Source organism: Schistocerca americana, chromosome 6 (genome assembly GCF_021461395.2).
Source record: "Schistocerca americana isolate TAMUIC-IGC-003095 chromosome 6, iqSchAmer2.1, whole genome shotgun sequence".
In the NCBI taxonomy this organism is placed as follows: domain Eukaryota; kingdom Metazoa; phylum Arthropoda; class Insecta; order Orthoptera; family Acrididae; genus Schistocerca; species Schistocerca americana.
In genome coordinates this window covers 420022052-420037933 of record NC_060124.1, presented here as the reverse complement: position 1 = coordinate 420037933, position 15882 = coordinate 420022052, and the positions used below count along the sequence as shown (strand labels likewise).

The 15882-nt window shown below is 37.7% G+C and overlaps 1 protein-coding gene across 1 annotated transcript in view; it reads right to left on the bottom strand.

The window, feature by feature from the left end:
- The window catches only part of LOC124620181 (formin-2-like), a 230184-nt gene that overhangs the window by 177137 nt on the left and 37165 nt on the right, over positions 1 to 15882 (bottom strand). Inside the window, exon 4 of the mRNA XM_047146851.1 lies at positions 1982 to 2153. Within this exon, the coding sequence (XP_047002807.1) occupies positions 1982 to 2153 (172 nt within the window). The remainder of the gene's footprint in view (positions 1 to 1981; positions 2154 to 15882) is intronic.

The window sequence follows — 15882 nt, the reverse complement described above, 5'->3', positions numbered from 1 at the left end:
CTCTTCACAAGTGTACCACTGAAGGAGTCACTTGAGCTTATTGAAGACAAGTTAGATGGGGCTCTCCTTGACCTATTCAGGCACATACTGACCTCGACATACTTCCTATATGGGGGACCAATTTTACGAACAAACAGAAGGGGTGGCGATGGGCAGCCCTCTATCACCAGTGGTGGCCAACCTATTTATGGAAAGGTTTGAAGAGGAGGCACTCTCTTCAGCCACATATCAACCCAAGTGCGTTTTTAGGTATGTGGATGATACCTTTCATCTGGCCCCATGGTAGAGAGAAGTTAGATGAGTTCCTGCTACATCTGAACTCTTGCCATCCGAACATTCAGTTCACAATGGAAATGGAGAAGGATGGACTACTTCTGTTCTTGGATGTTCTGGTGAAGAGAAAGGCAGATGGCACATTTGGACACAGTGTGTACCGCAAACCTATGCACACTGACTAATACCTACAAGCCAGCAGTTGCCACCATCTGGCACAGAAGAATGGAGTGCTCAAAACACTGGTCCACAGAGCACAAACTCTGTCAGATCCTGATAGTCTGGACACAGAAATAGAACACTTACAATCAGTGTTCAGCAGGAATTGGTACTCCTCTAGAGATATCCAGAAGGCACTTCAACTGGCCAAAGGATCCAGAAGAAGAACCAGAAGAGCCAAGAAGATGGCATACCTGCCATACGCCGGATCTATCTCTGCCAAGATCAGCAGGATTCTCCAGAAATATGACATCAAGAGCATATTTTGCCCACCCACCAAAATTGGGGCTATGCTGGGGAGTGTAAAAGATGACCAGGGGCTACGCAAGCCAGGTATTTACAACATACGGTGCCAGTGTGGGATGTCATACATTGGCCAGAAAACCAGAACTGTGGACATCAGGTGTAAAGAACACCAGAGACCTACCAGACTCAGGCAGGCAACTAAATCAGCCATAGCAGAGCATTGTCTGGAACTTGGTCATTCAATGGATTACAGTGACACCAAGATTGTGACACAGACCTCAAGATTTTGGGACAGTGTCATTAAAGAAGCCATTAAGATTAAGATCACAGACAATCTAATCAACCGTGACTCGGGATACCAAATCAGCACTGCCTGGAATCCAGCACTTGAGCTTGTGAAAACTCAACGCAGGACACTCCAGGATTCTACAAGAAATAGAAGTGGAAACCGAGAGAACAGCCATGAGACAAGGTGTCGGACATTAGAGAGCAGATCCGACACTTCCCTGATCGTGAACTCGACTTCAGAAGACGGCCAGGCCGGGCATGGAAGGCGGAGGGAACACTGGTGACCAGAGAGGGACAATGTAGCCATGTCTGGCGGGTGAGGACCTCAGACAGAACACACGATGCGGCACGGACTGATTAGGGAGCGCCCAGCACGAAACAGAAGTGGAAATCATAGTAACAGTCATGAGACAGAGCACCCAACATCTCAGATCGGGTCTGACACACCACAGATGACAACCACAACCGTTGAAGATGGCCAAAACGGGCGCCGACGGCAGTCGGAACATCCGTGGCTGGAGGGGTCCATTGAAGCCGAGTCTGGCAGGCTGTGACCACAGATGAAACACTCAACTCGGCATGGACCAATTAGGGAACGCCCAGCTCCTCCCAGGCATAAATACTGGACTCGATCGACCCAAGGACCAGTCTCAGGTATCACCTGAAGAAGACAGCAAGGCACGCTGTTGAAATATCGTGCGAGAACGATGCGAACATCTGGCTGGATTCCCGAATATCCAAGATGATAACTTTTATACATTTTTGTAAGTGGCTTATAATGAACAAAACCAAATGTAAGAGAATGTTATGTCCTGTAGGCAGCAGTAGAAGAAGAACCAACAGATTTTGAACTGCATTGTGTGTTACAAGCATTTTAGGATTGAAAATGAATTTTATTCAGCACTGAATGTTAATTGATAGTTATTTCACACAACAGTGGTATTTATGAACTTGCCAGCTTCTGTGCAGTGAGCTCCAGGTCCAATTGTGTCAGTGTTGACAGACTCCTGTGGAATTCCTGCAGGGCTAGGAGAAGGCCAAGCTGAACTTCTCAGTTTCCCAGGGGTTGGGGTTGGGGGTGCTGCTGCTGGTGCCTCTGTGTGTGCCCAGTGATACATCAGGTCCAGCTACACAGACAAATGGAAGGCTCTTTCTTTGTACAAGTTGAAAGCATAAAAATCACAAAATAATATATTTTATTCCATTATACTAAACACAGTTGCATGAGAATTGTATGGCATTAGCGATAATACAGTCCAGTACACAAAAAACAACACACCAAGAAAGAATTAACCAAATGGGTTGGAAATCAGTACATGTGATGTACACATATAAATTATTACAATTTCCGAACAATTGGATTATTTAGTCAACAGAAAGAGCTTCACAAATTGAGTAAGTCAGTAATCCATTGGTCCACCTGTGGCTCTTATGCAAGCAGTTATTCAGATTGGTATTGGCTGATGGAGTTGTTGGATGCCCTCCTGATGATATCCTGCTTAATTCTACACAACTGGCACATAATATCTTCAAAATCCTGCTCCAAACTGTTCTCAATTTGGGAGAGATCCAGCGACCTTCCTGGCTGAGGTAAGATTTGGCAAACATGAGGGCGAGCAGTAGAAGCTGTCACCATGTGCAGGCAGAGATTAACTTGCTGAAATGTAAGCCCAGAATGGCTTGCCTTGAAGATCAACAAAAAAAGGCATATAATGTCATTGATGTACCACTGTGCTGTAATGGTGCCACAGATGACAACCAGAGGGGTCCTGCTATGAAATGAAACAGCACCCAAGACACCAGTTGCATGTTAAATCATTGATGATGATGATGATGATGATGATGATGATGATAAACTCTGGGCTCTTAGTGCCTCTCTCATGATTTCACGTTCTTCACATTCTGTCATCTCTAGTTAACAGCTTTCTTCTTGACATTGTGTTTGGCTGTGGTTCACCTATTCCTGCAATCATCATCATCAGATATTGACATCATTCCTATTCAAATGTTGAGCAGTTCACCAATTACTCCAACTGACTTCATTGAGTCCAACTACAGTTTCTCAGATGCTGTGAGGCATCGTTACGGTCCAACTGAGTATACTGAATGAAATTCATGAAGACCTCATGTCCTGGTATTGCCATATTGCATGTTTGCTGTCCTTGTCAGCTGCATAGTGAAATTGTGTTGTAGCATCACACATTCATCTGTCGGCCACCAAAGCACACAATTTTGTGTTTTCCGTCAATACTGTATAAATATCAATCTATGAGCAATTTGTACAAATCAGTGGTGCACCATTTTTTGATGGCTTTGAGAGTAGTACTACACACAAGAGGCAGAATAGAAATGTGAGAGATTATATACAACCATATCTAACACATTCAAGTGGCAGTTGTGGACTGCCCACAATTTATTGGTTATGACTATAGATTAAAACTGATGAGACTACAAAAATGTAGGAAATTTTGGAAATATGACCTGGATAAATTTAAAGAACCACAGGTTGCTGAGTGTTTCAGAAGGAGCATTAGGTAACAATGGGCAACAATAGTAGAAATGATTGCAGTAGAAGATTAATGGGTAGCTTTGAGAGATGAAATAGTGAAAGCAGCAGGGTATCAAATACTCGTAGGTAAAAAGATAAGATCTAGTAGAAATCCTTGGATAATACTGGAAATGTTCAATTTAATTGATGAAAGGAGAAAATATAAAAATGCAGCAACTGAATCTGGTGAAAGGAACACAGGCATCTAAAAATTGAGGCTGGCATAAAGTGCAAAATGTCTAAGCAGGAATGGCTAGAGAACAAATGTAAGGATATAGAAGAACAAATTACTAGGAGATAGATATGACCAATAGGAAAATTAAAGAGGTCTTTGGAGAAAAGAAACAGCTGTATGAATATCAAGAGCTCAGTTGGAAAACCATTACTATCAGTTTAGTAAGTGATGGTTGATAAAAAAAATCTTTGCAGCAGAATGGAAAAACTGGCAGAAGCTGATCTCAGAGAAGATTGGTTAGGATTCTTGAGAGGTGTAAGTACATAATAGGAAATACTGACCCTACGACTTATCTTAGAAGATAGGTTAAGGAAAGGCAAACCTACATTTAAAGCATTTGTAGACTTAGAGAATGCTTTTGACATGTTTACTACAACACACTCTTTGGAATTAAGAAGGTAGTATGCAAAATATACAAGGAGCAAACGACCATTTACAACTTGTACAGAGACCAGATTGGAGTTATTTGAGTCAAGTGGCATGGAAGGGAGGCAGTGTTTGAGAAGGGACTGAGACAGGGTTGTAGCTATGCCTGATGTTATTCAATCTGCACACTGAGTCTGTAGTAAAGGAAATCAAAGAAAAATTTGGAGTAGGAATTAAAGTCCATGTAGTAGTATGGTTTTCTGCCTAAAGGCAGATCTCGTCATGCGTTAAGCCTCTTCCACTTTTGTCTGTCCATAGCCAGTATCTTCATTTCTGAATATTTGCCTTCTTTTATATTGTCCAGCATTTGGTATCTTCTTTTTCCTCTCCCCCTTTTTCCCTCCACCATTCCTTCTATTCCTTCCTTCAATAAACAGTCCCTCCGCAAACAATGTCCAATGCAGTTCCATTTTCTCTTTCGGATAACTTTCAGCATGTTTCTTTCTTCTCTAACTGTTCTTAATACTTCTTCATTCCTTATTCGGTCTTCCCATTTCACTTTGACCATTCTTCTCCATATACACATCTCTAGTGCTTCCAATCTTTCATCTTCCTTCCTGAATGTCCAGGTCTCCACACCATATAGTGCAACACTCCAGATATAATATTTGGCAAGTCTTTTCCTCAGATCTTTGTGTAGTTGTCCACAAAGTAATTTCTGTTTCCTCTTGAATCCTTCTTTTGCCATTGCAATTCTTTTCCTAATATCTGTTGAGCAATACATATTATCATCCATTATTACACTTCCCAAATAACTGAAGTTATTCACTTGCTCTATTTCCTCTCCCCCTATTTTCATATGACATTTTCTCCCCTTTCCTTCAATTACCATGCTTTTTGTTTTCTTCTCGTTAATCTTAATTCCATTTTCTTCTAATTTGTGTTTAGCTCATCTAACATTGCACTCTCTGCCATCACAATCATGTCGTCTGGAAATCTTATACACTCCACTCTCCGAATCCCCCTATACAAGCTCCTCTCCTTCCATCAAAGCTTTCACTAATAATTTCCTCCAGATATATATTGAACGGTGTTGGTGATAAACAACAACCTTACACCTCTTCCCAGTTCTATTTCTTCATTCATCACACCACCTATTCTTACTCTTCCTCTCTGGTTCAAATACAAATTTCTGATTTGCCATCTATCCCTCCAGTCAACTCCATGTTTCCTTACGATTTCCATCTGTTTGTTCCATGTGACACACTCAAAAGCCTTTCCAAGATCAATGAACACAACATACACCTTCCTTTCTTCCTTTTCTTCTCCATGTACCTCTCCCATATCACTCTCAGTAGTCCAATGGCATCTCTAGTTCCCACTCTTCGCCTGAAACCAAACTGTTCATCTCCTATTATGCAATTCATCTTTCCATATAGCCTTCTGTTGAGCATCCTCAGCAACACTGTCTGCATGCGATATCAGGCTCACTGTTCTATGTTCCTCTCACTTTCTGCTGTTTTTTTTCTTTTCTATAGGTTTTAAGATACTTTCTGTAAAGTCCATTGGCCATTTTCCTGTCACGTATATTTGATTACACAATTCAATCAACTCCCTTTACCCTTCTTTCTCCAACGACTTTAACAGTTCCACAGGAATCTCGTCAATTCCCATTGCTTTCATAGATTCTTCAATCTCACTAGTTAGTATTGCAGTTCCTTTGTTATCATCTGCAACTTTATGTTCTTCTTCTTATATCCCAAGGTCTTCTTCACTTGGTCAGCTGTCTGCAACATATAGCCACTCTATAGAGGAAAAGAAATAAAAAGTTTGAGTTTTTGCCAGTGATATTGTAATTCTGTCAAAGATGGCAAATGACTTGAAAAAGCAGTTTAACAGAATGGAGTGTGTCTTGAAAGGGGAATTTTAAGACAATCAACAAAAGCAAAAGAAGGCTAATGGATAAAATCAAATTATATTAGGCAATGCTGAGGCAATTATATTTGGAAACAAGACACTGTAAGTAGTGGATGAGTCTTGTTGTTTGGCTGCTACAATAACTGATGGTGGCTGAAGAAAACAGGATATAAAATTTAGACTGACAATGGCAAGAAAAGTGCTTTTGAAGAAAAGAAGTTTGTTAACATCAAATATAGATTTTAATGTTAGGAAGTATCTTCTGAAGGTATGTCACCATGGATGGAAGTGAAAGATGAATGATAAATAACACAGGCCAACTTAAATTTTTTTTGAAAAACTTTATTTTACTTTGATAGCTGATCTTTATAGATTTTTATGAGCTGAATCCAAATCTAGCCTTAGTTTTTTGTATCACTCATAGTTTTCGAGCAATATGCTTTTTATTATTTAAATCCTATGGTATATGGTAAATGGGGAAATTAATGAAATATTTTGTTACAACATAAGCCTGGTTTGTATTTACAGTAAGCTACTTAAAACAATGATGTGTGTTAATGGAGGTTTAACTTGTCAGCTGGAATTAGTTTGTATTTTCTTTCTCTTTTTTCTTTGAACCTTCTTGTTTGGCTTTTTCTGCGATGAGTCGCTTGTTGAACTTCTCAGAGGGAGAACAAAAGATGGCTACAGTAAGCAGATTCAAAATGGTGTAGGTTGCATTAGTTATTTGGAGATGATGAGGCTTGCACAGGACACAGTAGCATGAAACTAATCTTCAGACTGGAGATGACAATGACAACAACATGTGATCTACCGATTTATTATAACAACTATTATCAGAAACTCTCAAGGCACATTTCCTGACAGCCAACATTTTGTATGATTATTGTCTGTACTAATTATCTGATGTAAAATGCACCATCCATCTCATCAACCACTTACATGCAGTTCTTGTGAAAGGCTCTCTGTATCTGTGGATGCAACATAACTACATGCCAACAGCTTCCATGCACATGGCCTTATAAGTATCAAGCTATATAACAAAATTTAATTTAGAGTAGTGATTTTATTCCATTTTATATTACTGTATGGCAACACACAGTTGTAAAACAATCAATTTTTGTACTACTTCTGTGGTTTATTATTATTTCTTTCATTTCTCAGATGTTATGTCTGGTTAAAAATGGAAAGTGACACGGACCTTGATCAAGCGTGACTTCCTTTTAACGGTACAGTATTTGTTACATTGCATTTAGGAACTTTCGGGTAATTGAACATGTATCAATAATTACAGATTTCTGTAGTTGTATATATACGTTTCGATGTAGCTGTATTGCATTGATGTACTGGTGGATATTGTGTGGTATGACTCTTGTAGTTGATAGTATAATTGGTATAATTTCAACTTTACACTGATGCCACATGTCCTTGACTTTCTCAGCCAGTTGGATGTATTTTTCAATTTTTTCTCCTGTTTCCTTCTGTATATTTGTTGTATTGGGTATGGATATTTCGATTAGTTGTGTTAATTTCTTCTTTTTATTGGTGAGTATGATGTCAGGTTTGTTATGTGGTGGTGTTTTATCTGTTCCAGTATAAATTGTATTCATCATGCTCCAGTACATTTTGTGGTGCATACTTGTATGTGGGAACGTGTTGTTTTATTAGTTTATTTTGTAAGGCAAGCTGTTGATGTATTATTTTTGCTACATTGTCATGTCTTCTGGGGTATTCTGTATTTTCTAGTATTGTACATCCAATTGTGATGTGATCTACTGTTTCTATTTGTTGTTTGCAAAGTCTGCATTTATCTGTTGTGGTATAGGGATCTTTAATAATATGCTTGCTGTAATATCTGGTGTTTATTGTTTGATCCTGTATTGCAATCATGAATCCTTCTGTCTCACTGTATATATTGCCTTTTCTTAGCCATGTGTTGGATGCGTCTTGATCGATGTGTGGCTGTGTTAGATGATACGGGTGCTTGCCATGTAGTGTTTTCTTTTTCCAATTTACTTTCTTCGTATCTGTTGATGTTATGTGATCTAAAGGGTTGTAGAAGTGGTTATGAAATTGCAGTGGTGTAGCCGATGTATTTATATGAGTGATTGCTTTGTGTATTTTGCTAGTTTCTGCTCGTTCTATAAAGAATTTTCTTAAATTGTCTACCTGTCCATAATGTAGGTTTTTTTATGTCGATAAATCCCCTTCCTCCTTCCTTCCTTTCTTTCTGTTGCTGAATGTATGTGATGTATTCTATATTTGTGGCATTGTGATCGTGAAAGTGTATTGAGTGCTTCTAGGTCTGTGTTACTCCATTTCACTACTCCAAATGAGTAGGTCAATATTGGTATAGCATAAGTATTTATAGCTTTTGTCTTGTTTCTTGCGGTCAATTCTGTTTTCAATATTTTTGTTAGTCTTTGTCTAAATTTTTCTTTTAGTTCTTCTTTAATATTTGTATTATCTATTCCTATTTTTTGTCTGTATCCTAGATATTTATAGGCATCTGTTTTTTCCATCGCTTCTATGCAGTCGCTGTGGTTATCCAATATGTAATCTTCTTGTTTAATGTGTTTTCCCTTGACTATGCTATTTTTCTTACATTTGTCTGTTCCAAAAGACATATTTATATCATTACTGAATACTTCTGTTATCTTTAGTAATTGGTTGAGTTGTTGATTTGTTGCTGCCAGTAGTTTTAGATCATCCATGTATAGCAGATGTGTGATTTTGTGTGGGTATGTCCCAGTAATATTGTATCCATAATTTGTATTATTTAGCATGTTGGATAGTGGGTTCAGAGCAAGGCAGAACCAGAAAGGGCTTAATGAGTCTCCTTGGTATATTCCACGCTTAATCTGTATTGGCTGTGATGTGATATTATTTGAATTTGTTTGGATATAAGGGTGGTTTTCCAATTTTTCATTACTATGTTTAGGAATTGTATCAATTTAGGATCTACTTTGTATATTTGCAATATTTGTAGTAACCATGAGTGGGGGTACACTATCAAAAGCTTTTTGGTAATCAATGTATGCATAGTGTAGCGACCTTTGTTTAGTTTTAGTTTGATATGTCACCTCTGCATCTATTATCATTTGCTCTTTACATCCTCGTGCTCCTTTGCAACAGCCTTTTTGTTCTTCATTTATAATTTTGTTCTGTGTTGTATGTGTCATTAATTTCTGTTTAATGACTGAAGTTAATATTTTGTATATTGTTGGTAGGCATGTTATGGGGCGATATATAGCTGGGCTTGCTGTGTCTGCTTGATCTTTAGGTTTCAGGTAAGTTATTCCATGTGTAAGTGTATCAGGGAATGTGTATGGGTCTGCAATGTAACTGTTAAATAATATATGATTATAATAGAGGGAAACATTCCATGTAGGAAAAATATATCTAAAAACAAAGATGATGTGACTTACCAAATGAAAGTGCTGGCAGGTCGACAGACACACAAACAAACACAAACATACACACAAAATTCAAGCTTTCGCAACAAACTGTTGCCTCATCAGGAAAGAGGGAAGGAGAGGGAAAGACAAAAGGATGTGGGTTTTAAGGGAGAGGGTAAGGAGTCATTCCAATCCCGGGAGCGGAAAGACTTACCTTAGGGGGAAAAAGGATAGGTATACACTCGCACACACACACATATCCACATGTGTGGATGGACATGTGCGTGTGTGCGAGTGTACACCCGTCCCTCCCTCCCCCTAAGGTAAGTCTTTCCGCTCCCGAGATTGGAATGACTCCTTACCCTCTCCCTTAAAACCCACACCCTTTTGTCTTTCCCTCTCCTTCCCTCTTTCCTGATGAGGCAACAGTTTGTTGCGAAAGCTTGAATTTTGTGTGTATGTTTGTGTTTGTTTGTGTGTCTGTCGACCTGCCAGCACTTTCATTTGGTAAGTCACATCATCTTTGTTAAATAATATAGTTAGATGTGAATGTGTTGAGGTGAATTTCTTTAGCCATAAATTTGCTATTTTATCTTTCCCAGGGGCATTCCAATTGTGCATAGAATAAAATGCAATGTAACATATACCATACAGTTAAAAGGAAGTCACGCTTGATCAAGGTCCACGTCACTTTCCATTTTTAACCAGAAATAATGTCTGAGAAAAGGATAATAATAATAATAATATCAGGGACTGTGTGTGGGTCTGCAGTGTAACTGTTAAATAATTTAGTTAGATGTGAATGTGTTGAGGTGAATTTCTTTAGCCAGAAATTTGCTATTTTATCTTTTCCAGGGGCTTTCCAATTGTATGTAGAATTAAGTGCTCGCATGACTTCATGTTGCAAAATTATCACTTCAGGCATTTGTGGTATCATCTTGTATGAGCCTGTTTCTGCTTGTATCCACCGTGCGTGTCTGTTATGTTGTACCGGGTTTGACCATATGCTGCTCCAGAAGTGTTCCATGTCTGTTATGTTTGGTGGATTGTCTATTTTAATGTGTGTGTTATCTATTGTATGGTAAAATTTCTTTTGGTTTGTGTTGAATGTTTGGTTTTGTTTCCTTCTATTTTCACTTTTTTTGTATCTTCTAAGTCGTTTGGCCAATGCTTGTAATTTCTGCTTCTTTTCATCTAATTGCTCTATCGCTTCTTATTGTGAGATTTTACCTAATCTTTTTCCTTTTTTTGTCTGATATTTCATTTCTTATAAATTGTGTTAGCTGTCCGATGTCTTTTCTCAGTTTTTCTATTCTGATCTGTAGCCTGTGTTGCCATGCTGGTTTTGTGGGTTTCTTCTGTGTGTTGGTTGGTTCTGATCTCTGCCTAGTGTGTATATTTAGTGCAGTGAGTGCTCCTACATAAACCAGTAGTTGTAACTCTTCCATAGTTGTATTTTCATTTATTTTGTTGTGCATGATTGTGTTGATAGTTGTTATTGTTGTTTCGACTTGTGGGTTATTTGGTGGTCTATGCAAGAATGGTCTAATGTCTGTATTTGTGTCTTTGTATTCTATATATGTCAGCTGCAATTTTTCCTTCTATATCTAACATGTGTGTCACTTTGTGTTCTATTTGCATTTATTCTGGTGGCCGTCTTAAGATTTCATTCTCCTCTGATTGTTTAATTGATGCTTGTTGTTCTTTGTTTGTTTGCTCTGGGATGTTTGAGTCCATTACTGTACTTTCTTCTTCTTCTTCTTCTTCTTCTTTTCTTCTTTTCTTCTTCTTCTTCTTCTTCTTCTGATTGCACATTATTTTGTTCCAGTATTTGTTGTACTTGTTGTTTGATGTTTTCTAATTCTGACTGGGGTATCCTGTTATTTTTTATTATTACACGAATCCGATCAGCTAGTCGTCGTTCTGTTAAAAATTTTAATTCTGGGTATCTGGTAATAAATGTTGTGTATACTTGCGATCTGTATCCAGTTGTGTTGGTTCCTAAGTTTGTTGCTTGGTAATAACAGAACATGAGGTGTCAGTTAATTTCATCTGACCATCTCATCCTCCGTCTTTGTTTTCCTTCTAGAGTGGTTGCAGGAAGCATGTCCTGCAAAACACCTCTATTTGGATTTAAATCATTTTCCGTGTGGCTAGCAGTATCGTTACCATTGTGGACGGGCATATGGTTTAAGCGTCGTCCCAGACCATGACAGCGCTTGTCCAAGGCTTCATTAGTTCTGTCCTGAAACTAATCACACTAAAAGGGGGGTTAGCCCTATTAGTGGTTTGTTCTTTTTGTTGCCTTTTACGAATTATTATTATTATTATTATTATTATTATTATTATTAATATCATCATCATCTTCACTTTCTCAGACGTTAAGTCCGGTTAAAAATGGAGTGACGCGGACCTTGATCAAGCGTCACTTCCTTTTAACTGTACGGTATGTGTTATATTTGATTTAGGAACTTTCGGGTAATTGAACATGTATCAATAATTACGGATTTCTGTAGTTGTATATATATGTTTGGATGTAGCTGTATTGCATTGATGTACTGGTGGATATTGTGTGGTATGACTCCTGTAGTTGATAGTATAATTGGTATAATGTCAACTTTATCCTGATGCCACATGTCCTTGACTTCCTCAGCCAGTTGGATGTATTTTTCAATTTTTTCTCCTGTTTTCTTTTGTATATTTGTTGTATTGGGTATGGATATTTCGATTAGTTGTGTTAATTTCTTCTTTTTATTGGTGAGTATGATGTCAGGTTTGTTATGTGGCGTTGTTTTATCTGTTATAATGGTTCTGTTCCAGTATAATTTGTATTCATCATTCTCCAGTATGTTTTGTGGTGTATACTTTTATGTAGGAACGTGTTGTTTTAAAAGTTTATGTTGTAAGGCAAGCTGTTGATGTATTATTTTTGCGACATTGTCATGTCTTCTGGGGTATTCTGTATTTGCTAGTATTGTACATCCGCTTGTGATGTGATCTACTGTTTCTATTTGTTGTTTACAAAGTCTGCATTTATCCGTTGTGGTATTGGGATCTTTAATAATATGCTTGCTGTAATACCTGGTGTTTATTGTTTGATCCTGTATTGCAATCATGAATCCTTCTGTCTCACTGTATATATTGCCTTTTCTTAGCCATGTGTTGGATGCGTCTTGATCGATGTGTGGCTGTGTTAGATGATACGGGTGCTTGCCATGAAGTGTTTTCTTTTTCCAATTTACTTTCTTCGTATCTGTTGATGTTATGTGATCTAAAGGGTTGTAGAACTGGTTATGAAATTGCAGTGGTGTAGCCGATGTATTTATATGAGTGATTGCCTTGTGTATTTTGCTTGTTTCTGCTCGTTCTAGAAAGAATTTTCTTAAATTGTCTACCTGTCCATAATGTAGGTTTTTTATGTCGATAAATCCCCTTCCTCCTTCCTTTTTGCTTAATGTGAATCTTTCTGTTGCTGAATGTATGTGATGTATTCTATATTTGTGGCATTGTGATCATGTAAGTGTATTGAGTGCTTCTAGGTCTGTGTTACTCCATTTCACTACTCCAAATGAGTAGGTCAATATTGGTATGGCATAAGTATTTATAGCTTTTGTCTTGTTTCTTGCTGTCAGTTCTGTTTTCAGTATTTTTGTTAGTCTTTGTCTATATTTTTCTTTTAGTTCTTCTTTAATATTTGTATTATCTATTCCTATTTTTTGTCTGTATCCTAGATATTTATAGGCATCCGTTTTTTCCATCGCTTCTATGCAGTCGCTGTGGTTATCCAATATGTAATCTTCTTGTTTAGTGTGTTTTCCCTTGACTATGCTATTTTTCTTACATTTGTCTGTTCCAAAAGCCATACTTATATCATTGCTGAATCCTTCTGTTATCTTTAGTAATTGGTTGAGTTGTTGATTTGTTGCTGCCAGTAGTTTTAGATCATCCATGTATAGCAAATGTGTGATTTTGTGTGGGTATGTTCCAGTAATATTGTATCCATAATTTGTATTATTTAGCATGTTGGATAGTGGGTTCAGAGCAAGGCAGAACCAGAAAGGGCTTAATGAGTCTCCTTGGTATATTCCACGCTTAATCTGTATTGGCTGTGATGTGATATTATTTGAATTTGTTTGGATGTTAAGTGTGGTTTTCCAATTTTTCATTACTATGTTTAGGAACTGTATCAATTTATGATCTACTTTGTATATTTCCAATATTTGTAGTAACCATGAGTGGGGTACACTATCAAAAGCTTTTTGGTAATCAATGTATGCGTAGTGTAGCGACCTTTGTTTAGTTTTAGCTTGATATGTCACCTCTGTATCTATTATCAGTTGCTCTTTACATCCTCGTGCTCCTTTGCAACAGCCTTTTTGTTCTTCATTTATAATTTTGTTCTGTGTTGTATGTGTCATTAATTTCTGTTTAATGACTGAAGTTAATATTTTGTATATTGTTGGTAGGCATGTTATGGGGCGATATTTAGCTGGGTTCGCTGTGTCTGCTTGATCTTTAGATTTCAGATATGTTATTCCGTGTTATTATTATTATTATTATTATTATTATTATTATTATATTCACCGGTATGGAGAGAGCCCTAGCATGTCACCTGGTTATGTTGCATACCTGAGTCTTCACAGAGCTTGTAAGTTAATGATGTAACTGTTTCAGATCCACAATTCATTTAGAACTATCACTGTTATGTTTTATTTTGCATTCATGCAGTATATTTCCTATTTATCTTGATATTGTGTAAATCATATGAAACTATGTTAACATATGATGATTTTTGAAATATTGTAATATCTGAAATTCACAATTATAATTTGAATTTTGTAAATTGTGCAGTTATTTATCTATTTTCTTCACTTTCTTGATATGATAACGACAGTATTACATTCCGTGTAATGACGAAAGTTTTTTCACAAATGACTTGCAGTTTTGAGGTTACTAGGCGACATCACGTGAGCTTCGGAAAGAGTAGCAACCATTTTTCACCAAGTGTTATAAAAGACCCCTGAACTATTTGCTCTTCACACAATGGACAACAACAAATAATTTTCAATTACCCTTGACAAGTTTTTCTCCAATATTAATTTATCTGTCATCGTGCAGCACACTGTGTTTAAGAAAGTAATCTGTATTACCAAAACCTTGTGGGAGTGACAAATGACTACTCAATACGTGACAAGTGTAGTGTGTCTAATATGTCATGTTCTTTGTTGAATCCTGTTCTGCTTTGTTCACTAATGTATATGCACTTGTTTTCATAGCTGTGCACAGTAAAGTGGAATTTGTTACACTGTTATTTTGTGTATTACTTTATATGAAGGAAACAGTGTCACTATTTAACTGATGACTCTGAGGAAATTGTGCTCTCATGAATATATTATCTACTTTGATTCACATAGATACATACCACCGTGACTACTACGGATAACCTACCACACACGATCGATGGTGATATCCACAACGTTAAAAATGAGTTCAAGGCTTACAGCACCTGTCTCCTGTACTTCAACCAACAAATTCTATGACATGAACATATCCATCTCTGAACATTATGGCTTCAGCCACACTGGTTCTGACATCAGAAATAGTGAAGCAAACGCAGAACACTGTTCTGCACAGCCACATATCTGTGCTGTGTGACATCTCATCCAGAGTGATCATGAATATGGTTCTTCCACCCGCACTGTTACCACCTGTGAGAGGAACAGACTTTCCACTCATTGGCTCTCATGGTCCTGCCACATCATGTATGCAAATTTAAGCTCCACCATTTATGCCCAATCAACTAGGAATCTGGTTTGCAATAATGGAGAACATTTTCACACAATAGAAAATCAGTGACAATTTTGAACAGTTCACCTTATTGACCAGTAATTCCATCAATGTGCTATTTTAGTGGTGTCTGACACATTAGAACCCCACTCCCCTCTAGCAAGATTAAAATTCTCTGGAGACAGCACTGATTTTGTGTTGCACAAAACCAATGTATCAAGACCAAATCCTGTACCATGAAAAGCATAGTAACAAAACACAATATGAAACCTGGTGATAAATGCATGGAATGATAGATGCCAGTATCATTTCAGATGTTTTGCCATTATACAATCTGACAACAACAATTGCTACCCTATGTGAGGTTAATCTTAATAGCTCACGAAGGAAATCCATTATGCAGGTTGCCAATATATTGCACATCTGCTCAATTTGCACACCACAGTGGCCACAGCAACAACTCCCTTTCATTCTGAAGACAGCCAAACCATACCAGACCAGCCTGAAGTACCACTGCTTCACTGTGAGCTCTCCTCCACCTGCAGATCACCAAGCTTTCCTGAGGACCTGCAAAGTCATTGCACAATCATTGAAAGACAGACTGA